General features: G+C 44.5%; 1 protein-coding gene and 1 pseudogene across 1 annotated transcript in view; both read right to left on the minus strand.

The window, feature by feature from the left end:
* Window positions 1-462: 462 nt before the first annotated feature.
* LOC126284686 (uncharacterized) overlaps window positions 463-25,052 on the minus strand; it is a 121,017-nt gene continuing 96,427 nt past the window's right edge. The window contains exon 7 of the mRNA XM_049983807.1: window positions 463-1,063. Within this exon, the coding sequence (XP_049839764.1) occupies window positions 976-1,063 (88 nt within the window). The 3' untranslated portion in view covers window positions 463-975. The remainder of the gene's footprint in view (window positions 1,064-25,052) is intronic.
* LOC126285638 (5S ribosomal RNA) lies at window positions 3,410-3,526 on the minus strand (annotated as a pseudogene).

Below are 25,052 nucleotides of genomic sequence, written 5' to 3' on the forward strand. Positions count from 1 at the left end.
ATCATATATAATTCCTTTGTTGATAATTTAATTCCTCCCAAATGAAACACAGGGTGGTGTGGGCTGGCCACTGTCGCATTGTTGTTTAAAGTATGGATATTCATGTTGTTAAATATGAACAAGAATATTCACTTGAGCCAGAACAAAAAAGACTGAAAAATCAAGAAATTCCAATTCCTTTTTTTTACCACAAACTATTTAAATCGCTGTATTCGCTGGAAAACCCAGTTTTGAATCAGATATTATTATTATAATTCCTTTGTTGATCATATATAATTCCTTTGTTGATAATTTAATTCCTCCCAAATGAAACACAGGGTGGTGTGGGCTGGCCACTGTCGCATTGTAGCTCTAGTTGTTGGAACACCAGGTGCAAATGTAACATTGAATAGGACCTTGTCACTGTCTACAGTGTTGGTATTGAACTGGTTGTGCATTTGGCAGTTAATAATAAAATCAACATTATGCTTTTCTCACTTGTTTGACCTTTAATGCTCGAGTTCCATTCCTAATCTATTACAAATGTAAATATTTCTATATGACTTTCTTTCATTCACAGTGCCAGATCTGCATCTGGTGACCAAAACTGGTTGCACTGAAACACATTAGAATGTCTACCACATTTCACTGCCATATGACAACTATAGCCATTACTGGACCTCTTTAAGTAGGCGCACTTCAATTATAAGCACTAGATATATTGCCATATGCTGCTGTTAAAGTAAAATCCATATTAATGGACAGAAAAAAAGGACTGGCCCAAATTTTTCCCCACAAAATCAACAAATTATGTGCATACTGTTATCAAGAACCTTTGAGATATTCTTTAAAAAAGAAAAAAAAATTATTGGGCGTTGGGGAGCAACCTCAACAGTAATAGTTGCAAGTAATGGAACTGTAGATTGAAGAAGTGTTGCGAGATCACGAAGTGAGCTGTGGCCGCCAGTTCCAACATGGCACCGGCCGGTATTGACGTCAGAAGTGCGGGTTGTCCAGCCACTGCCAGCGGGGCTCGGCGCTCCTGTCCAGTTCGTACTCGCTGCAGTGCGGCGTCTCGCCCAGCCTGTGTGCACAGAGGTACGTTAAAGACAGGACCAGTAATCTGCTACTTACGACATTACTTAAATTTAGGGACAGCTTGGCCCAAAACTAGAGCAATGTATGGCATTTCAGACGCAATAGGATTGCTTCATTTCCGATTAGCCGTGGGAGGTCTGGCGTAATCATTTTTATCTTTGGTGTTCTGTGGGTGCCGTGGCAGGCATTACGAAAGCAGAATGTTTAGATGTGAAACATTGTGGGAGCAGTTTGCCAGAAAACGATTCATGAAACTGCATTTATTTTTCTGAAAAAAGGGGAGGGAAATAAAAGTTCGTCCATATAGTCAATACGTGAGTGCTCGTGTTGCTGGCTTCCGCTTCTAGAACATTCACGTGTGTAAAAATTCAACGAAAACTTTTTTGAAATTTGTAGCAAACAGTGTATTGAACAGTTGTCTTGGCGAACAGTGTTGCTTGCCACAAGCATGTGCATATTTTTGTCCTTAAATCATCAGTCAACTAAACTAAATTAAGCTCCGTCCGAACAGGCCTCGGAAGGCCCAACGGTATCGACCGGCCACCGTGTCATCCTCAGCCCACAGAGGTCACTGAAGGCGGATATGGAGTGGCACGTGGTCAGCACACCACTGTCCCAGATGTATGTCAGTTTACGAGAACAGAGCCTCTACTTCTCAATCAAGTAGCTCCTCAGGTGGCCTGTCAAGGGCTAAGTGCACCCCGCTTGCCAACAGCGCTCGGCAGACAGGATGGACACCCATGCAAGTTCTAGCCCAGCACGACAGCGCTTAACTTCGGTGTTCTGACGGGAACCGGTGTTACCACTGCAGCAAGGGCGTGAGTTAAATCATCACTTAGGAGATGTAAGACTTGATAGGGTAATTAGGGTACAAATCAGTCAGACCCGCAACCTCAATTTCCATTCCCTATTTTGCCCAAAGCTCATTATCACTCGCTGTGTGGTGCGATCTTTGCCTTGACCGCTAAATTTACGAGAGTGTCACTAACGATTATTTCCCAGTTAAATATCTGTGACAAGCAAGTACACAATTGTCACTGCTGCCTGTTTCACTAGAGGAAACAATGGGAAAAAACGAAAATCGGTCACCAGAAACCGGTTATTTTTAGTGGTTTCAACAGTCATGTTAAATTGGCGTTGGAAAAAAGATGTAACGGAAAACCATTTGTTTCAACGATAATCTCCATCCCTAATCCACACGCACAAAAATTGCGACGAATTCGGAGTAAACAGCAGAGTATTGGCAGTAAGCTAGAATACAGATATTACTGCTCGTCGTTTCACTTGCAAGAGTTTTATGTTACGTTTTGTAACCGGACTGCAATCACAAAATCGTTCTGAGAAAGAGAGCACGTTAAATAACATCGAATGTTATGGAACATACTTCTAGGTACCTAGAATCTGTTACAAAAACGAAATTGAGAAAATTTTTTTAGCATGTAGCAGAATACGAACGTACCTCCTCCCACATCATAAATACATATATCTAAAAACACCGTTCACATACAACACTTTCTGAGAAAGAGAGCACGTTAAATAACATTGAATGTTATGGTACATACTTCTAGGCACCCAGAATCTGTTGCAAAAACGAAATGGAGAAAAAACGTTTTAGCATGTAGCAGATTAGGAACTTACCCCTCTCACATCATAAATACATATATCTAAACACACCGTTCACATACAACACTTTGCATTATTATTGTTCATCTCAGGACCTCGCAAAAGCCTTTTAGTACTTAAGTGTCGTTAACTGATATTTAGTTGTAACAAATCATACCAAGAGTGCCATTTCTGGGAATATATATGTAGTGAGTATAGCATAGAGCACGTATAGACAACATCAAGCTGAAATAGTCATGAGACTTTGGTATGATACACTGCATATATTTTGCGCTAAGATCTAAATTTTAATATTACATATATTTGCCCTGTTTTTACACATCTTTTGTTTCTACTAACAAATATGCATAATTGTTGCTACCACCATTATAAATCAAAATTCATTATATGGGGAGGGGGTGGGGTGGGAACTAACTTCAACAGGTAAGTACCGTAAAGATCTAATAATTGTTGTCGTGCTAACAACAGGCACTTTATATGTTAATTAATATCGAGCCACAGAATATAAACCACTCCGTCTTCAGGCCACGAGTGGCCTACCGGGACCATCCGACCGCCGTGTCATCCTCAGGGGAGGATGAGGATAGGAGGGGCGTGGGGTCAGCACACCGCGCTCCCGGTCGTAAGATGGTATTCTTGATCGAAGCCGCTACTATTCGGTCGAGTAGCTCCTCAATTGGCATCACGAGGCTGAGTGTACCCCGAAAAATGGAAACAGCGCATGGCGGCTGGATGGTCACCCATCCAAGTGCCGACCACGCCCGACAGCGCTTAACTTCGGTGATCTCACGGGAACCGGTGTATCCACTGCGGCAAGGCCGTTGCCAGCCACAGAATATCAAGGCCATAAAATCATGGAGTTAATTTATATGGCTGTATTTATAAGTGCAATTCGGTAGTGTGTGAATAGGCTGGCAGTCAATCCGTTGAATGTATACACATTTTGAGCAATGTTCTCAACCAGATATTAAAGTACTCCAACCTTAATAGTTACTTCTGAATTATATAAATATCCAAATCCACTTTATTTTAAAGCAGTCACAATAGGCGACTCCAATAACCTTCAATGTAAACAATGAATATACGTGATTAATAGTTTAATTTCCAATGAAACTTTTTAAGATGCCTATAAACAGCGGGTAGATAATCCATGGTACCAGGATAAGTCTGTACTAATGATGTAATACAGTCCAAAATCTGAAGACCGCTTGCTGACAAACATCACACCGAAATTTAGTCACGATACTTCTCCAGTTGACGTCTGTTGGAGACAAAAATTCCGTTCTTGCGCATTTGAATACAAACTCAACACATATTCTTACTTAAGAGTGAGGTCATGGGATGAGATCAAAGAGAGTCATTGTAATAAGGGCATCTGGCGTCCAATACACAGCAACAGCAAATCGGAGCACGCTGCTAGCCCCACCACCTGCACTCTCATTTCGCCACATTCTCTCTCTCTCTCTCTCTCTCTCTCTCTCTCTCTCACTCACTTACTCATTCACCCAGACACACACACAAACACAAAAACACACCAATGTGAAACCAAGAGTCTTGAATACAAAAATAAGAAAATTTTTTCTTCACTAGAAGACAGCTTATTGCACAACTTTCCATCCTCTGAGACCAATGTGCACAGCTCAGATATTTCCTAAATTATTTAAACCTCCGCAAAAATGCTACGTCTTGAGTACTGCCAAAGGGAAGTTTTCCCTCTAGTAGTGGCAGGGAGACTAATATGGACAACATCATGGATGAAGTGACCGAAACCGTAACTGTGACACTTTGAGGTTGTGAGGTTGGCAGCTGAAGAATTTTGAACAAATTACATAGACGGAAGGAAATGTTTATTTCGTAATAATTGTGTGACTTTGTCATCACTTTCCTTGCATAAGGAGTACTGTAGATATCTAATCTTTTCTCTTCTGACACCCCCCCCCCCCTCTCCCTGCGGGTTCGGGGGTTAGAAGAGGCCTGAAGTATTCCTTTCTGTCGTAAGAGGGACTAAAAGGTGTCTCAAATATTTCCGCCTTTCTGTGGTGGTCCCCTATAGGGTTTGTCCTCCATTCTTCAATACTTTTCTGAAGAGCGAACCAACTGGTGCATCATGTCCACAGTGCACTGAGACATTTCGCATCCTTTATAATCATGGATGTGCAACTCCGCTCCTTCTCCAGCCATTGGGCAAGGACACCTTCCCAGGTGCATTGCCTCCACCCACTGTGCAGTGTCGTTTGCTACGCTGACGATGGTAGTGGTATTTTTTGTACCTGATATCCAGCACAGTAGCCAGTCCATTGTGGCGGAGGGCGCCATGTATTCTCTTGGTTGTAGCCCCCTGACTACACAGTGATAGCTCTGCTGATGCCTGGGCCATGTATGCCAAGGAGTAGATGCCTGCCTACCTTGGGCATCGGGACTCCCGGCAATGGGCACCGTGCAGTGTGGCCTTTGCTGAGGCAGGAGGGACCCTGGTCGGAGTGGGTGGCATCAGGTTCGATGACCCGCAATGAGGCGGACTATGTCATCTCTTGCTGCTGATCAGAGCAAGAAGCCATGCGTCATGGGCCTGTGGCCTATGTGGAGTGTGGAGGACTTATCCCCTCCTGCGCTGCTGCAAAGAAATACGCTAGAGGAAACGCAGGGTCTCTATGAAAACGGATTGTTAGTAGGCAGGAGTGATACGGCCTCAACAGCGAACGTCACAGATATGGGCACACAAGCATTGAACGCCAATTACAATAGGCATGAGTTCTCAAACGAAAGTTCTTAGAGATTAGGATCACCATAATCAAGTATGGGGATGCTAATGATTCTACGAGTTTATTTCTGTAGTGAATGAAGCTATGCTTCGTCTACTTATAGAATGTAGTTGTATGTTCAGTTCAGTCTAAATGATGGTCCAGAATCACCCAAGTTCTTTGTAGAAAGAGAAGAACACATTTCTGTGCCGTTTAGAATTAAGGATGAATGAGACTGTCTGAGCTCATGGGTAATACGCCTTTTGTAAGAGACTAAGATTGCTTGCGCTTTGGATGGGTTAAGTCAAAATCTGTGCTATGTGCCCACTCTGATAAGGCACAAAGCATTTACATAAGTTACGTCTGTGCAAAGTATAACTGAAAGTCGTTATCATATAAGTAATATTTGCACTTGGAGAGAATTGTCAACATGTCATTAGCATATAATATAAAAGTAATGGACCCAATACTGATCCTTGCGGTTGTCTTCTCCTTCGTGTTCGATTCGTGTGTAGGGCCTGGGAAGAGTTACCTCTTAATTGTCTCTACGTGCGCTGTAACTACTCTCAATGTTGTTTACACGATTGCTGCGGGAGCGATACGGAACAGTTTGCATCTATCTTTAAGCATCTAACAGTTCAGGTTTTTCCAAGACTTCAATGACGGTCCAACATGCGACACAGAAACTTGCGACCATTTGTGCTGCCCTTATTTTTATCCCCTCAGTATTCCTTGCTAGTCCTATTTTGTATGGGTCCCACACACTTCAACAACATGCACACGTTTCGTGTAAGCTATCTCTCTTGGAGACCTGACACATTTACCTGTTGTCCTATAAATTAATGGAAGTTTTCCGCCAGCTTTTCCTAATCCACTGCCTATTTGATCGTTCAGTTTCGTATCCCTATAAACTGTTACGTACAGATATTTAATAATTAAATGTCCGATTTCAGTTGTGACTCAGTGGTGTAGTCACACAATACTATATTTTTTTCTTTTTGTGAAGTGTACAGTTTTACACCATTCTAAATTTAATGCAAGTTGCTAATCATTGTATTATTAAGATCTAACAGAATATTTGTACTTTTTTTAGAGCTGTATTTCATTAAGTATAACTGTCTCACCTCTGAATAATTTAAGGTTTATATTATTATTGTTGGATAGATCATTAGTATACAACACAAACAGCAAGGTTCCTGATACACATATCTGGGGCACACTTGAAATTACTTCTACACTCGTCGACAACTCTCCACCCAAGATATGTTGATGCGTCCTCCCTACTAATAAATCTGCAATCCAGTCATAAATATCGCTTGATACCTCATACGTTTGTTGTTGTTGTTGTGGTCTTCAGTCCTGAGACTGGTTTGATGCAGCTCTCCATGCTTCTCTATCCTGTGCAAGCTTCTTCGTCTCCCAGCACCTACTGCAGCCTATATCCTTCTGAATCTGCTTAGTGTATTCATCTCTTGGTCTCCCTCTACGATTTTTACCCTCCACGCTGCCCTCCACTACTACTCAGAACATGTCCTACCAACCGATCCCTTCCTCTAGTCAAGTAGTGCCACAAGCTCCTCTTCTCCCCAGTGCTATTCAATACCTCCTCATTAGTTATGTGATCTACCCATCTAATCTTCAGCATTCTTCTGTAGCACCACATTTCGAAAGCTTCTATTCTCTTCTTGTCTAAACTATTTATCGTCCACGTTTCACTTCCATACATGGCTACACTCCATACAAATACTTTCAGAAACGACTTCATGATATTTGAATCTATACTCTAACAAATTTCTCTTCTTCAGAAACGCTTTCCTTGCCATTGCCAGTCTACATTTTATATCCTCTCCACTTCGGCCATCATCAGTTATTTTACCCCCCAAATAGCAAAACTCCTTTACTACTTTAAGTGTCTCATTTCCTACTTTAGTTCCCTCAGCATCACCAGACTTAATTCGACTACATTCCATCGACCTCGTTTTGCTTTTGTTGATGTTCATCTTATACCCACCTTTCAAGACACTGTCCATTCTGGTCAACTGCTCTTCCAAGTCCTTTGCTGTCTCTGACATAATTACAATGTCATCGGCGGACCTCATGTATACAACCTTCTTTCATGATTCTTGAACCAAGTGTTAGCTATGATTAAGTTATGCACTGTGCAAAATTCTACCAGGCTGCTTCCTCTTTCATTTCCTAGCCCCAATCCATATTCACCTACTATGTTTCCTTCTCTCTCTTTTCCTACTCTCGAATTCCAGTCACCCATGACTATATCAAATTTTCGTCTCCCTTCACTATCTGAATAATTTCTTCTATCTCATCATACATTTCATCAATTTCTTCGTCAACTGCAGAACTAGTTGGCATATAAACTTGTACTACTGTAGTAGGCGTGGGATTCGTGTCTATCTTAGCCACAATAATGCGTTCACTGTGCTGTATGTAGTAGCTTACCCGTACTCCTATTTTTTTATTCATTATTAAACCTACTCCTGCATTACCCCTATTTGATTTTGTGTTTATAACCCTGTAGTCACCTGACCAGAAGTCTTGTTCCTCCTGCCACCGAACTTCACTAATTCCACTATATCTAATTTTAACCTATGCATTTCCCTTTTTGAATTTTCTTCCCTACCTGCCCGATTAAGGGATCTGACATTCCACGCTCCGATCCGTAGAACGCCAGTTTTCTTTCTCCTGATAACGACGTCCTCTTGAGTAGTCCCCGCCCGAAGATCCGAATGGTGGACTATTTTACCTTTCGGAATATTTTACCCAAGAGGACGCCATCATCATTTAATCATACAGTAAAACTGCATGCCCTCGGTAAAAATGACGGCTGTAGTTTTCCCTTGCTTTCACCCTTTCGCAGTACCAAAGCAGCAAGGCTATTTTGTTTAGTGTTACAAGGCCAGGTCGGTCAATCATTTAGATTGTTGCCCCTGCAACTACTGAAAAGGCTGCTGCCCCTCTTCAGAAACCACACGTTTGTCTGACCTCTCAACAGATACCCCTCCGTTGTGGTTGCTATCTGTATCGTTGAGACATGCAATTCTCCCCACCAACGGCAAGGTCCATGGTTCATGAATAAACATACAAGGGTGGACAAAAATATCGAAACACCAAAAACACAATACATTGCCCTGCCAGATATGATGTAAGAAACCCGGTGCAATTCGAAATAGCTTCCAGTATTTTCACAAGGGGTAACTGTATGTTCTGTATGGCTTTCAAGAGATTCTTAAACCTTTCTTCTTGGAAAATAGTGACAGATTCAAGTAACGGTGATGAAACTCAATAGCGATTACGCACCATTCTCTCCAAAGTAGACGACAAAGCTCAATAACTATGCGATCTGGTTACTTTGGTGTGTAGGGGAGATGCAACAATGCATCATCGTGCTCACTAAAACAGTCCTGGACTGTGTCAGGAGAAGGTCGTCTTGTAACAGAGAATCACCAGTAAGGAGCAAACATGGTGCTACGGGACGGAGCTGAGCAGCAAAAATGGCCACGTAATCCTTGGTAGTAATGCGACCACGCAGAACAAGCCTGGGCCCGTGGGACACCACGACGTGGCTGCCCAAAACGTCACCGATTCCCCGCTCTGTTTCTCTCTTCAAACGTAAACTCGGGCAGCAGTTAGAAACTGTGTGAAATAAGACACATCCGACCAAATGACATTCCTCCATTGCCCCATAGTCCAGGTTTTATGGCTTCGGCAACACGTCTTCCTGTTACTGCCAATTGCATCACTGATTCTTGGTATTCCAGCTCGCCTGCAGTTGCCAGATTATGGAGATCCCTTCGTGTTGTTTCGGTTCTGACAGAATCTGCGAGTGCGACTCTTAATTCTGCAGTGACTTTTGCAGCTGTTTACCATTTATTTACCGTCACAGTCCTCTTCAGTGACCGGCTGTCGCAATCACTCAACACACACTTTCGACTGAGTTGTGACTTAGCAGATGACGTTTATCCTCTTCCCCTGAAGGCGATATAAATCTTCGAAACGGTGTCTCTAGAAACACCAAACACTTTGGTTACCTTGGTTACTGAAGCCCCCACCAAACGAGCACCAACATTTTGCTCAGGTTCGAAGTCGCTTACCTGCGGCATAATGCACTCACACAACACAAAACGGTGTTCTGACCACGACTGACTCTTGCAACGTATTAAAGACATTGCGCAGGTGAGGTTCGTGGTCAAACACAACAGCGCCACCTGCAGGTTTGTCTGGCATCTGCATGTATGTTCAAGCATTCATTTATCACTGTGTTTTCTCCCTGTAGGCGTTGTATGTATTTGACTACCTTTATCCATGGTTTCAAGGATATCATGTGAGGAAAATCTTAGTTGGTTTTGCGTGACTGATGTTTCACCACTCTATATTGCTCGGCGTGGAGTCGGTCGTGCTGTTCGAGGCAACTCATTACGTCTGAACTCAGTATACAGAGGGGACCAGAAAAATGTTTCCACTGTTTAAAAGTCCATAACTTACAGACTAATTGACGGAGTTATCTCATCTTTGGTGAAAGGGTAGCTTTAAAGTCCAACTTAAAGATATCACTGTAGGTGTTCGAAATGGTCACCATTAACATCCACATACAAACGATGCCACCGAACTGCAGCACGAACTACTGACTGAACGTGTTCAGTTGGATATTTGCATATGAATGTACGTTGGATTCTCGAAGTTCGTCCAATGTGCGTGGCTTTTGTCGATAAACGACGTCCTTTAGTGTTCCCCACAGGTAAAAGCCCAGAGGAGTTATGTCTGGGGAACGTGGTGGATACTCCACAGCAGCTCTACGACCTATCCGTCTTCCTGGTAGACTTTCGTCGAGATGCGCCCTAAAACGATTTTGGTAGTGGGTTGGGGCACCACCTTGTTGAAAGTAAACTCTACCGTCTCCATACAAGTCTCGGATGCAGGTAAAACAGATATCTGAAGCTTTTGAAGGTACACCTCACCGGTAACTGTGCCGTCAAAGAAGAATGGCCCAATCAAGCCCCGGTAAGACTACCCACACCACACATTTACTCCTGGCAAATTCACAGCTTTTTTTACATGGACGTTCGGATTTTCGGCGGCCCAGGAGATACAACTGTGGCGATTTACTGTACCACTGAGTTTGAACTGTGCCTCATCAGACCACACAATCATCTCTGCAAACTCTTCACTGTTGAGCACCATGTTAGTAAACCAATCGCAGTAGTCCAGTCTACGATCTGGGTCGTCCTCGTTCATTGCGTTTAGCAATCGTGGGATGTAGCACTTTGCTGTCTTCAAAATTCGTCGAACACTTGAGCGACTCACTCCAGTTTCATGGGCACACTGTCTCACAACTTCTGTGGTGAGCGAGTGGATTGTTGTAACACACGACGGGAGTTAGCTGGACTTGTTACTGTTACAGGTCGTCCAGATCGTTGTTTGTGTACATCTTTAACATAGCCTTCGGCTTTAAATTTGTCTCGAAAACGACGAATCGTTAAACATGTCGGTGGCTTTGTTTGATACTCATTTCGCCATTGCCGTTGAACCTCATTAATGTTTTCGTACTTAAAATACCACTTGGAAACTGTCTTCCTTCCGTCGAATGTAAGCCTTGCGCCAGCCAAGTTTACTCGAGTAACTAGGTGCGACTAAGAACAAAACGCTATGTGGCGACTGCCATCTGACAAAACAAAACAACCTAATACAACGCTTGTGTGGCGATTGCCGAAACAACAAACTATTACACTACCAAAGATGAGACAACTCCGTCAATTACTTTGCCAGTTATGGACTTTTAAACTGTGGATGCAATTTTTTGGACTCCTCTGTATTTTCTAAGATTCTACAACAGATGGACGTCAAGGATACCCCATTGCTCACTCTGCGCAATACTTCCTAAAGTTGCAAGCTACTTTCGTCGTACAACAGGTGCTCTCGCGTTGACCACATTCTGTCTTCCGGCATTAATGAGTGACACAGTGCACTAAGTTTAATGGCTTTTGGATACAATACGCAATATCTACTCCTTCGTATTCAGAATAATCTCAACAGTAGCCACTACATCAGGGAAGTGCTGCCTTCTTGTCAGCCAACTTCATATATGGTTGTTCAAACATACCTCCTGGATTTCAAAAGCCCAGGATGTGAAGATTACAAGACATACAGAAAAAATACACATCCAAGTTTACATCTATACTACACGCCGTGGCGTTATTACAGACCGCAATTCTAGGAAGCAGACTTATCACAACTTTTAGATAGATCTTCTGCTCCGTATTGTGTCATGGCATTAGTTTGCGCCTGCAGACAGGCAACCCAGTGAACCGTTCTCCCAAGCCTGTTGCTCTGTTTTCACCTTGAATGACTTCCACGCATACATTCACATTTCCCGCGTCACAAACGGTGAGCCACCTGTACCACTAAAACGATCATATTCGACAAAGTTCCTGGATGCATTATGTGTTCCTACCTCTCTGCATTCGAGTGTGTGTCCAGCGGTGTCATATCATCGTTCAGTTTGCCCAGGTGTCATGGTCTGGACACTCATAACGTTGTATAGGCGAACTGACCTCCAAATCTTTGAACACAATAACTCATTGGTCAACTTTATTCTGACGCTGTACTCCTTCTCATTTGCATATTTTCAGGGATGCATTAGACCTTGACTTTTTATGGGTGACAATGCGCCACTGCATCAAACTGCGCAAGTGGAGGAGCTCCAGGAACGAGAGGATATTCGGTGAATAGGTTGACCTACCCTTTCCTCCAACTTAAATACCTTCCAGCACGTGTGGGAGACCAAGTGCAGCACACACGCATGTGTAACCACCCGGCAGTTGTTAACCACTCTGGTGGAGAACTCGAACACACTGACACAAGAAGTCCATGCCAACACAGTAACCTTACGTCCAGCTCGGCAGCACGTTAAAAAGCTTTCATAGCATCCCTGTTGATCACACATCCTATTAAGAACCATGACCCGCCTTTTGTTATATCAAAATCATAAGTGATACAGAAGCTACTTTCTTCCTTTATATTTTTCAGGGGGAAGTGGAGGGTACTTCGGGCACAAACGCTGAGGGAAAATAAATCGCACCAAAAAGTAATTAACGAAGGGGAATGTCGTGTGACTAGGGCCTCCGTCGGGTGACCGTTCGACAGGTGCAAGTCTTTCGATCTGACGCCATTTCGGCGACTTGCGCGACGATGGGTATGAATTGATGATTAGGACAACACAACATCCAGTCCCTGAGCGGAGAAAATCTCTGACCCAGCCGGGAATCGAACCCAGGCCCTTAGAATTGATGTTATGTCGCGCTGACTACTCAGCTACCGGGGGCGAACACGAAGGGGAATGAGATTTCTGAAATTTATTTGTCTAGGTAACATAGTAATGTTATTAACATGGCAAGATGACAGGTTAATGTAAGCGTGATATAAGTCATCGAAAATGTGAAATGCTGGTACATTAGTAACCGATCTAACCATCAGAATGTTGAATGCAAGGATGCAAAAGTGCATGCGATGAGCTGGTGTCGAATATCAGTTTGTGAGATGAAGAGTCGTGCCTGTTGCACTTGGTCAGTCAGTACAGGAATAGGTAACGCTGTTTCTGGATGGCGCTAATGTTGTCGTCCAATGATGGCCCATTAAGTGCTCCACTGGAGACAGGTTATTGAACACTCTGCAGGGCATGTTGGTTTACGTTAGCGGTATGTGGGCGAGCGTTATCCTGATAGAAAACACCTAGTGGAGTGCTATTCATGAATGGCAGCACAACAGGTCGAATCACCAAACGTATGTACAGATTTGCAGTCAGGATACGTTGGATAAGCACGAGAGTGCTCCAGCTGTCACACGAAATCAGACCGCGGCGCATACCTCCAGGTGTAGGTCCAACGTGTTTAGCACACAGACAGATAGGTTGCAGCCCTTCAAGTGACCTCCTTCTAACCAACATGCAGCCATGATTGTCACTGAGTTAGAACCAGATGTCATCAGAAAACACAACAGTTTTCCACCCCGACTTCCAATAAGCCTCGCTTGACATCACTGAAGTCACAAATGGCGGTGGTTTGGGATCAGCGGAATGCACGCTACCGAGCGTCTGACTCGGAGCTATCCTTGAAGTAAACGATTATTAGCAGATTGTTTGTTATGTCATTGTGGCGCTACTTGCTGCTGCAGATGCAGTACGATGTGACAGAGCTATGTGTCGAAGTCGTACGATGGTCTTCCCTCTCGGTACAGCCACGTGGTCGTCCGGAGTTCGGTCTTCATGCCACCATATATTCTCGTGACCACCCCTGCCACCTGTCATGTACAGTAGCTACAATCCTGCCAAGTCTTTCCGCAGTATCGCAAAAGGAACATCGTGATACTCGTAGCCCTGTTAAATGATCTCTTTCAAAACAAGTGAAGTATTGATAACGACGTCATTATCGCGTTAAAGTTGTTCTTGACTAACATCAACTCTCTACGTCCAGTCTCAAAGGTAGCCAGCGCTCATGACCGTTATACGGTTTTGCTTCATAGAGCTGCCTGATGTCCTGAAATTCTGCCCAACGAGTGCGTTAGATCGTCAAAATCCCGAGCTGGTTGGAGGGACCCGTAATCCTCCAAAATATCCTTAAATGAGAAAAATCCGATGAACTTGCTGGCCAATCTAGGGTTTGGCAAACTCGTAAACAAGCAGCAAAAGCTCTCGCCGTGTGCCGTGCGGGAATTATTTTGCTGAAATGTCAGTCTAGGATGGCTTATATGAAGTAAAACAAAATGAGGTGTAGAATACCGTCGATGTACTGCTACGGTATGGCTGACAATAAGTGGGGTCCTGCTAATAATGAAATACATCCTGTGGTGTCACCACCAGACACCACACTTGCTAGGTGGTATCCTTTAAATCGGCTGCGGTCCGGTAGTATACGTCGGGCCCGCATGTCGCCACTATCAGTGATTGTAGACCGAGCGCCGCCACACGGCAGGTCTAGAGAGACTTTCTAGCACTCGCCCCAGTTGTACAGCCGACTTTGCTAGCGATGGTTCACTGACAAAATACGCTCTCATTTGCCGAGACGATAGTTAGCATAGCCTTCAGCTACGTTATTTGCTACGACCTAGCAATGCGCCATTACCAGTTTCTATTGATACTGTGAATCATGTACCGTCAAGACCGACGTTCGTCATTAATGGATTAAAGTTACGTATTCCACCAGATACGCCCGTTTTTCTAAATTCTAATTTCCTTGTCCTGTTCCAGACCTGACGCCAGCCTGCGTGAGCTAAATCGCGTGCCTTTCGGCCTCTTCTAGTAACACGGTGTTGGCTCTCCTGCCAACCACAACACATCCCACATCATCATTCCTGTTTTCTGGGCCATATGGTAGGCGACTGTCAGGTCAGTAAACTCACCTCTGTCCAGGTCATCACCAGATACCTCCTCGGCCTGGAATCTCATTGACTGCAGTAGAACTGACTTCATTGAGGAGTCTCGCTTCCGACCCCGATGACCAGCGAAGAAGTCTCTGGAGACGTCCCAGAAGCGGTGTGACGTCAACCCGACTGTAGCCTACCATACAGCCCGGAAACCAGGAGTGATGGTGTACTGTGCCTTTTCTTTTCATAGCTGGCAGAACAAAGAGGTACGCCCAATTTTATTGTCCTTCATGGCAAGCCATCCCGATTTACATTGGAGTAAGACAATTCCTGCCTACACAGGCTATATTTTCTACTGTTTAGCTTCGTGCTTGCGAAAACCTACTTTGGCCAGCAAGACCGTCTGCTCTCGAACATTAGGGGTAGGGCCGTCCAGCCATCTAGGGATTCTACCTAACGGATAATTGGGTAGAATTTGCCACGATATCCTTCAGGAGAACATCCAGTATCTGTCTCAAGCAATGGGCCGGCCGTTGTGTCCGAGCGGTTCTAGGCGCTTCACTCGGGAACCGCGCTGATGCTACGGTCGCAGGTTCGAATCCTGCCTCTGGCATGTATGCGTGAGATGTCCTTAGGTTAGTTAGGTTTAAATAGTTCCAAGTTCTAGTAGACTGATGAACTCAGATGTTAAATCCTATGGTGCTCAGAGCCATTTGAACCATTTTGACAAGCAGTGCCAAGCAGAATAACTGCTAGTATAAGGGGCAGAGGTTGACCGCGACGTTATTGACTTGAGCTCAATTTGTGAAGCTCTTTCTCTTGAATAAATCATGCAATTTTTGCTATGCGTGTACATTACATCTTCCGATTTCCGTACCATTTGGGTAATAACTTCGTGGTGTGTTGGTTTTCCTTTTGCGAGAATCTATTTCCATTCATTGTCATACAGGTAGCTTGTACCACACACAAGAAATTATTTCAGTCACCTTGGAAGGACCAACATACATTAATAAGCCAAAATATTACTACCATTTGCTTAATAGCTTGTTTGTCCGTCTTTGGAATGAAATACGTCAGCGATTATACGTATCAGGGAACTGACAGTTTGTTGGTAGGTTTATGAAGATAAGTAATATTAGATGTCTACGTACAGGTTATGTAATCGCGTAAATAATGGGCCTTTGATTTGTGTACGCGGTGATGGGGATCCATAGCGACCCATAAATTTTCCATAGGATTTATATCAGGAGAATTTCATAGCAGAGACATCAACGTGAGTCCACTATAATGCTCCTCAGATGAATGCAGCACGGTTCTGGCAACGAAACGAAGAGAGTTATACTGCTGAAAGATGACATCGTCGTCAGGAAAGACATCAAGCGTGAAGGGCCGCACGTGTGTCGCAGCTTTCAGCGTGTCTTCGATTACTATCACAGGCTCCATGCAAGCGCAGGAGACTGTCTCCCACAGCATAATACTGCTCCCACCATTCTGCGTCCGGTGTGCTGTACGTTTCACCCAATAACAGCGTTTGTGGAGAGGACCATCGACCTAGTGTAGCAAAAACGTGACTCACCCGAAGAGCCGATATGTTTCCACGGTCGACTACCGACGGCCCCGTTGTCGTTGGGTCAACATGAGAACACATAGAGACGGCCTGCTGTTGAGCTCCCTGTCCGCCAAAGGACAATGAACGCTGTGCTCCAAATCACTTTTGCGTGCACCAGCACTGTGGTCTTTCAGCAGAGATGTCACAACTGCCCATCTATCCTACTTTACAGAGCGTACAAATCTCCGAAATCCACGTTTTGTGAAGAGTCGAGATGTCCAGCAGTTCTCTGTCTTTGTACCTCATTCTGCAGCCGCTCACGACAGTAGAACGTGAACATTCGACCAGGTTCGCCATTTCCGTGATACACGTTCATAGGCTCCACATAATAATCTCAATGAATTCCCCCGTGTGCAGCCTGTATCTTCGCTAGAATCATCTCCTGTCCATGTCTTCTCTGCTTACATACTTTTGTTACTGCAGCCTTGTGCCCACAACGCCATAAGGTAGCATCCAAGGTAGCAGTAGGTACTGGTCACACTGTTTCCGCTTATCAGTGTATTGTGTTACTGTGGTACGCGTACTGTAAGACCTTCGGTACACACATCATCAGATTATTTGACTCGTCGCTCTAACGAAGTAGCCGAGTGTCAGCAATATGTCTCGTGGTCTTATCGTGGCGTGTTTATCTTCTACCGTTAGGTCAGACGATAGAAATGCCACTTGCACGCATAGAGTAGCTGATTGATGGTGACCAACTTTAAACAGAACTTGATTAATTTTCACACACATTTATTAAAATAATAACAAGCATAAACCTTACTTAACTTGATTCTGGATGCTATTTACAATTGACAATCTGAAGTTCCTTTGGTCTTGGTACGTTAATCTTATTCTCAAATATATCTGATACTTGACAAAAGTGTCTGTACATTTATCTTCATGGCTATGTACAGGAATATGATAATCTTACTACGCGCAGACTGAAACTTGACTATAGACTGGTACAGACTAATGCAGACCGGTACAGACAGGTGCAGATAAATGCAGTCTGACTAATCGGAGGTATGTACACTCGTTATAATACCTCGTGCGTCCAGGTATCACTCTGCGAGTGTGATCCACGAGGAGAAAAGGTTCTACGTTAGCAGCAATCTCATTGGCTGCGTTCATATTAATACGTGGATCAGCGAAAGAAGAATTTGGTCCGTCTCTAAGGCAGCGCCATCTCGTAGTGTGGAGGCGGACGAGTGCTGCGCTTGCGCTGTTGTGCTTAGCGGGGCGCGCTCTAGTGGGAAAGTTGTGTACGCTCTGACTACACGGACCTATGCACACAACAGCTACATGACCACAATACCTATGTGCTAGAGTGGTGACTGGCCTCGTTGGTTGTGAACAGAAGCATCAGGATGTACAGCATGGAGTTGTACAAGTCTCGGATATAGTTCTGTGATACTCCATACCAAGCCGCCTGCACATGAGCGCGCAGGTTGGAGGTGAAGAACTCATGACATGCTCCATACCATCTCACACATTCTCGGTCAAGGAGAGATTGGGGGATACTGCTGGGCATAGCAGAGTAATCACAGCTGCAAGGCACACTCGATAGGTGGCATTGATGTGAGCTGAAATATGGCACAGGTGTGGGCTTCACTAGCAGCAGAGCTACCTCTTCTAGGACCTAATCTATGTTTCGTGCCTCTGTTACGGAGCCCATTACGAACTCTAATGGCTAACTGGCCCCATAGGATATTCCAAACCATTGTATCACGCTGGTAAGAATTGTGATGGGAGGCCACAAACCGCTCTTCCTGGCGCTCTCCACTGCACCTCCAACATGGACCCAATGTTTGTCGCATCCAAGGTGTAAGCGGGACTCGTCCCAAAAGATGACCCATTGCCAGTCTGCAGGACCCAGATACCAGGCGAGTGCGATGTTGTGGGGTGTAAGTGGAAGGCGCCGTAGTGGTCGGCGTGAGGCGAGTCCTGCGCCATGCAACCTCTTACCAATAGTGTAACAGTTATAGGATGTTGCATAAAAGGCAGGACAGCCCGCTGAGTGGCCCCTATCGTTGCCGTCAGACCTGCTCTCATGTGGCGGACAAACCATCGGTGCTCGCCTCGTTGTGGTACGCGCCCAACGTCTCTGCATGTCGTCCATGCATGCCTTCTTGTATCCATTTCCACTGACAAAGGGCAACAGCGGCGTCCGTACGACCGTTGTGGTGCGCAGTACAACCATAGGACCAGCGAGTCTCGTACAGCCCCATGGTGCCGTCCCTCCCGAAGTCGTCCAGCCAGGCAACCTAGTACCAGAGATGTCACCTGGGGCACAGTGCATGATGCCTCCTTACTGTCATACTGACCGCCACAGCCGTTTTGGGCGCTTTTGTGTCAACGAGTGTGCATGAGACTACAGTCCTGCACGCACTTCCCGAGTGCAGGACAACCATCGCGTAGCTGATGGTGTGCAACATACCCACCCCGTTTGCAGTGGATCGGTTTGGTCCTCCGGCACACATCTCTGTTAATAGCAATGAGTGTAAGTGTAGTGTTGGCAGAAGAGCCAACACCGTGTTACTAGTGGAGGCCGAAAAGGCACGCGTTTTAGCTCACGCAGGCTGGCGTGAGGAGGGAAGAACTATACTGACGTCAGATCTGGAACATGACAAGGAGTTAGAATTCAGAAAGCGGACGTAATTACTTTGATAGTTTCTAAACATTCATGGTGGTTTCTGTTTGTTCTATATCGTGTCTCCCTACCACTTTCGCGCAACGACGCTCTGAGCGTGTTTTTTAGGGAATTGACTAGTTTCGACCTGGGACCTGTTGCTGGTAAGGAGACGCCAGACCACACATGACATGTAGAATTCAGAAGAGTTCAGTGAGACTAGCGATGATATAACCAGATACTAAATGATCTCAGCGTCAGCTCCACCGCACTCCCTGTAAAAGAAACTTAATACTAACTAAATATAGAGGAAAGGGTTCAAGGCTTGCCTATTTTTAGATAGCTGGTAAAATAACCTCGAAAAAATAGTTAAGTTTACCATTGGAAATTTTAGTCTACTCACAAAACAACATTTATAAATTGCACTATTGATAAAAGGAAATGTTTTAATACAGGATGGTAAAAACCAACAAAAATGTGAACGAATATTCCCTGAATGGGTTTCCAAGTTCTACAATCGATCGAAGGATGACCTATGCCATATCACATCTATAATCTAGGTTTAATTTAAGTTTCACAAAAGAGAAAACTATGAAAATGGTCTACAGTGACTCTCAATTATCTTTAATTACTTATCTAACTTGTAAATTACAGTAGCTGATGTGGTTTCTCAATAACTATATAAAAGTAAAATCATCGCGTTTCAGATCTTTTCTTCAAGTGGCAAATGTGAATACCTTGAGTTTTAATTAACGATCGACACTAGTATTACGCAAAAAAGGGGTGTAGCAGATGAGTCTTCTGCAGTTCTGAGTGAAGCCTTATGCGCTCAAAAATGCGGCATCGCGTGCGTTCATTACCTTGTCGGTGTTTAGGCAGCGTCAGGGCGACAGCGGCCGGCGCACCAGCCATCCAGCTCGCCGTCTCGGAACTAACTCCTAACTTCTCCTTACTGCAATTTACCGAAGTAGATTTAAGAAAGCTATCTGGCTGTGTTTTCATCTGACCAATCAGTGTCTCAATGTTAACCTTAAGCTCCGCCTACAAAAATTCTGTCTATCCAATGAGAAACGTTATACTTTTCGTGGTGGGGCAATTTTTTTAAAGTTAGCAACGTAACAGAGACGCTAAAAAGTCTCACGCTAAAACCTGCAGCTGGTGTGGTCCTTTTAGCGTTATCGTAAGATCTATACTGTTCTTCTGGAGGGCTCTATCTTTTAACATGGGCTGGGGGGTGGTCCTTGACGTACCTGAGACGCGAAAAAGTCTCACGCTGAAACTTGCGGGTGGTAGTGGCCCTTTTTATGTTATCGTAAGATCTATACTGTTTTTCTGGAGGGCTCTAGCTTTTAACATGGGCTGGGGGGTGGTCCTTGACATAACAGAGACGCGAAAAAGCCTCACGCTAAAACGTGCGGGTGATAGACTTAGCGGTAGGCTGCCGACGTGGGTGTCCAGTCCGTCCGTTATCGTAGGGCCTTCTAGCTTAACACGGTTCTGCTCTCGGCTTCTGTCCTCGTTTCTCCCCTCAGAACTGCGTCTGCCTCACGGTGGGAAGGTACAACATGCATTTAGGCATTCTTGTGTTAGTCTGTGGCATTCCATTTGCTCACTCGTTACTTGTATCACTTTGGTTAATTTAATGTCACGATTTATTTGGAGCTATGTGACATACTAATAGATTTGCTTATTATGTCAGGGTTTTCATGGAAGGTGTTGGATTTACCTGACACCTTACAAGTTAACTTTAATTCATTAATGATGAACTTCGCTCTTGACGGTACATGAGTCACAATATTATCTGTTCAGAAGACATAGTAACTGAATAGGGCGTTTTGCACGGTCGTAGCAAATGACGTAGTTGAAGGCTATGCTAAACTTTCTTCTCTGAAACTGAGAGCGTAAGTAGTCAGTGAACCATCGCTAGCAAAGTCGGCGGTACAACTGGGGCGAGTGTTAGAGAGTCTCTTTATACGAGACCTGCAGTGTGGCGGCGCTCGGTCTGCAATCACTGATAGTGGCGACACGCGGGTCTGACGTATAGTAGCCTGACCGCGACCGATTTAAAGGCTACCACCTAGCAAGTGTGGTGTCTGGCGGTAAGTGCAATACTTGGAGATACATACTAAAGTTTACCTATGTACTGCAGAGTTCAAAAAATATCGGTAAATTATGAAGTGCACACCTCATTGCAATTTTCGTAGCTTATGTACGACATGTGCATATAATATGTATTACAATACACATCGGAGCCTTGTCCTTTATCTAAGACGCGTTTTCTGAATTTACCTTACAGTTTCAGTTTATATGACAAAAGATGCGTTAAGTGTGTTTAAACATGGCACGAACGTAAACATCAGGCTACACTACATCTCTGACTATTATCATAACCTATATTTGTTATTCACAATCGTTGTTTGACCGATTCTCAATCGAATTATCAGCTTTCAACCTAATCTAGACCTCGGGTTATGCCATAAAAACAAGATCTCAGGGGAGGAGGAAGGGCTAGACTCCGACAGAACACTCTAGCTATACATATCAGTGTTGCTGCCAGGTGAAACACCAAATGTAGAACTTTTCTCACAAGAAAGCAGCTCCTTAGTCCATTTCTTCGACCATACTTAGGTAATACATCCACAGTGTGAGACAGGTGTTTCCTAGAATCGAAATACGAACTTCGGTCAACGGATGCTACACAGTGTTCATTGTTAAATATTATTTTCAGTTGCTACCTCCAACTTACAGTTGCTACTTCTCACTGAAATCACAGACAGATTCAGCACCATGACACAAAACTCGTCAAAAGAAATACGAACTTTGGCTCCTGGTGGCACATTTCGTTGCATGTTAAGTGGTACTTTTAATTGTTGCTTGCTACTTGTGACTTCTAGTTGCGACTGAAATCGGAGAAAGACACTGTAAAGTTGTCATTGTGAAAGCTGCGACTCCTCCATTAGTGTGATTTGTAACAGATAAGTGATTTCTTATCTGCCCCCATTGATGATATGTAAGGAAGAAATAAGGAGAGTTGCGTAAGGTGGCGGAAAGAGGATACACGCAATGTTAGCAAGATAAAGTGAAAAATTTGTTGTAGCTTATTTATGGGGACACATAGTTTTCTGCTACTGCAACTAGTTTCCATGAGCGACTCAACATTAATAAGGGTGTTTCTGAGGCTAAGCTAAGCTTTCTATTCCAAGTGTGTAAAAGTATGCAGAGGAGATTTACCGAACACACACTGTTGAGGCAAAACAGTGTGACCACTGCCCAAGGATAGATTGAATGCGGCGTGATGACACAGTAAGAAAAGTACACAACTGGAGCAGAGATTAATGGGTAATGACTCCATGCATGTTACGAACCTCAGATGAAGAAATCCACAGACAAAATCAACTTTGATGAAGGATAGTTAGTCGTGGCACGGCACCTCAAAATGAGCAACGGAAACGGGGAAGAAGGTCGGCAGTCTGCTGTTCTAGAGTCGCGATCATCTGCGGAAAGTGGCTGAAGTGTGATCAAATCACGAACGGGCGGCAGGGCGTTGGACATCCACTCCTTTTCACAGAATGTGCTGATCACAAGCCTGCCAGTTCTGTAACGTAGGATAGGCAGAGTGGAACGCTAGTTGACGCAACTAGATCGTCAGTTACGATTGTAGTGACCACCCAATCTTCAAGACTGGACTATTGATCAATGGAAACGTTCGCCAAGTCGGATGACTCGCGTTTGTTGCTACACTATGTCGACGGTCGTACAAGGAAATTGCCATCCAGATGAACTATTTCCATAAAATGCAACACACCACGGCCCCAGGCCAGTAGCGTCAATTAATATTGACATTCACCTGTCCTTCCATGTAATCTGCAGTGATCATTGAAGGCACCATGATAGCTGTGGGCTACGTGAACGTTACTGCGGGTTACCTGCATCACTTCATGCTTTATGTCGTCCTCGGCGGTGGTGTTTCCAGCAGACTAACTGTCCATGTCACAAGGTCAGAATATTGTACTACAGTGATCTGAGAGACGTGGCAGTGATGGTTGACCATCAAATCAACGTGATCTGAGCCGGATAAAACACACGTGAGAAGCTCTCAGGTGCCAGCTGCACGGCCACATCCATTGGTCTGTAATTTACGGGAATTCCGTGGCCAGTGCGTAGACATCTGCTCCATATACCTCTAGAAATCTGCAGAATCATTTCTGTGCTGTCGCCCCCGGTAGCTGAGTGGTCAGCGCAACAGAATGTCAATCCTACTGGCTCCGGTTCGATTCCCGGCTGGGTCGGAGATTTTCTCCGCTCAGGGACTGGGTGTCGTGTTGTCCTAATCATCACCATTTCATCCCCATCGACGCGCAAGTCGCCGAAGTGGCGTCAACTCGAAAGACTTGCACCAGGCCAACGGTCTACCCTACGGGAGACGCTAGTCACACTACATCTCTATTTCTGTGTTGTGTTCCAAAGGTAGTCTAATACGCTATTAAGCAGCTAATCATGTTTTGGCTCACTGTTGTCCATAAAGGAGTTTCAATTTTAATTTATATTCGTGAGTCCTTCGTCATAATTTGCCTACTCCTCTTTAAGTGTCTTCAGCTCTCGTGTTGTCATCGTTTTTCCAAGGTGGGCCGCAGTCTTTGCATTGGTAGCTATAAGTCAACAGAGGAGGTGTTCTTCTACTTTCATTTATCATTGTCAATCTTCAAGCATTGATATACCCGCAGCTCGCCGATCCTATGAATGGGCACTAGCCCTTCTAGACAAGCACCGAGACCTGATGATCCGTTTTTAGAAAACTACCCTCGACTCGCAAAGAGAACCTTTTATAATGAGGCTCTAAGAAAACTTAATGGACCTGGAAACTGCCTGCGGAATTTGTGAAGCAAGTATTTCAGCATTAATGGTCAGCTGTCTCTTCTCAGCTGTAAAGACGTTCATTGTCTGATCAAAAATATCCGGACTGTTACAGTATTAGTGCACATTAACACGGGTGTGCCCACTAATCGCTTTTATCACGGCTCCAGCTCTGCTCGCGACACCCGACAGTTCATGAGGTCTGCCTGTCTCGGTCTAGCTGTGGTTGGCTGTTGCCTATCGTGCCCTCTTCACTATCACATCACCAACAGTCGACATGCGCAGCCTGGAAAGACTTGGAAAGTCGCTGATGGACCTGTTACTTAGGTGACCTCCAGTGACCTGTGAAGTCATTGACCCATTCTGCTGTTACTGATTCTCTACTGTCAAGACTACACTCACCATCTGCTTTTGTACTGGCGGATACGCGTCGCGTGACATCTAGCGGTAGTTCCGCATTGCAATGAGGTACCGGATACTTTTGATTAGCTAGTGTACATTAAAATGCGTCCGGTGTACTCTGAATTAGCGTTAATGTCAGTATCTATCACGAGAAGATTACAACTCACTTTCTGGTAGTTTAAAACTGCGCCAGATCAGGACTCGAACGCGGAACCCTGCCGTTTTCGGGTTCGCTGGTGTTATTGATCAAGCTGTGCAAGCAGAATTCACGACACAGCCCCATAGCTTCACTTGTGCTCGTGCATGTGTCTAACTTTTCAAGAGCACAAGCTCTTCTAAGTAACTTACTGGAACAGCACTCCTGGAAGAAAGGACACTGCGGGAAAGTGGTTCAGCCTCACCCCACCTAGTGACTTCTGCAGTGTCCGCTGTTTTAATTAATGGCAGATTAAAATAGGGTGCCGGGCAGGGACTCGAATCCAGATAGCTCTGTTCTGTCTTCACAATAACGTTGGTTTAGCAGAACCATCAGTTGTTATCGACTATCTCTGTATGGACACAGGACTTTTAAGTAGCATCACGAAAAATCACTAAATGCACGAGAAAGCTCCACAGACCTTGTTACTTGTAAAGTAGTAATTTTCTGTTACCAGTCACTGTTTATTTATATCCATAACGCGTTTCAAAGGTTTAAAACTCCATTATCAGGTGGATCTACATTTGTTAATATGACATTTGTGTGTGTGTGTGTGTGAGTGTGTGT

Source organism: Schistocerca gregaria, chromosome 8, assembly GCF_023897955.1.
Source record: "Schistocerca gregaria isolate iqSchGreg1 chromosome 8, iqSchGreg1.2, whole genome shotgun sequence".
NCBI classification, from domain to species: domain Eukaryota; kingdom Metazoa; phylum Arthropoda; class Insecta; order Orthoptera; family Acrididae; genus Schistocerca; species Schistocerca gregaria.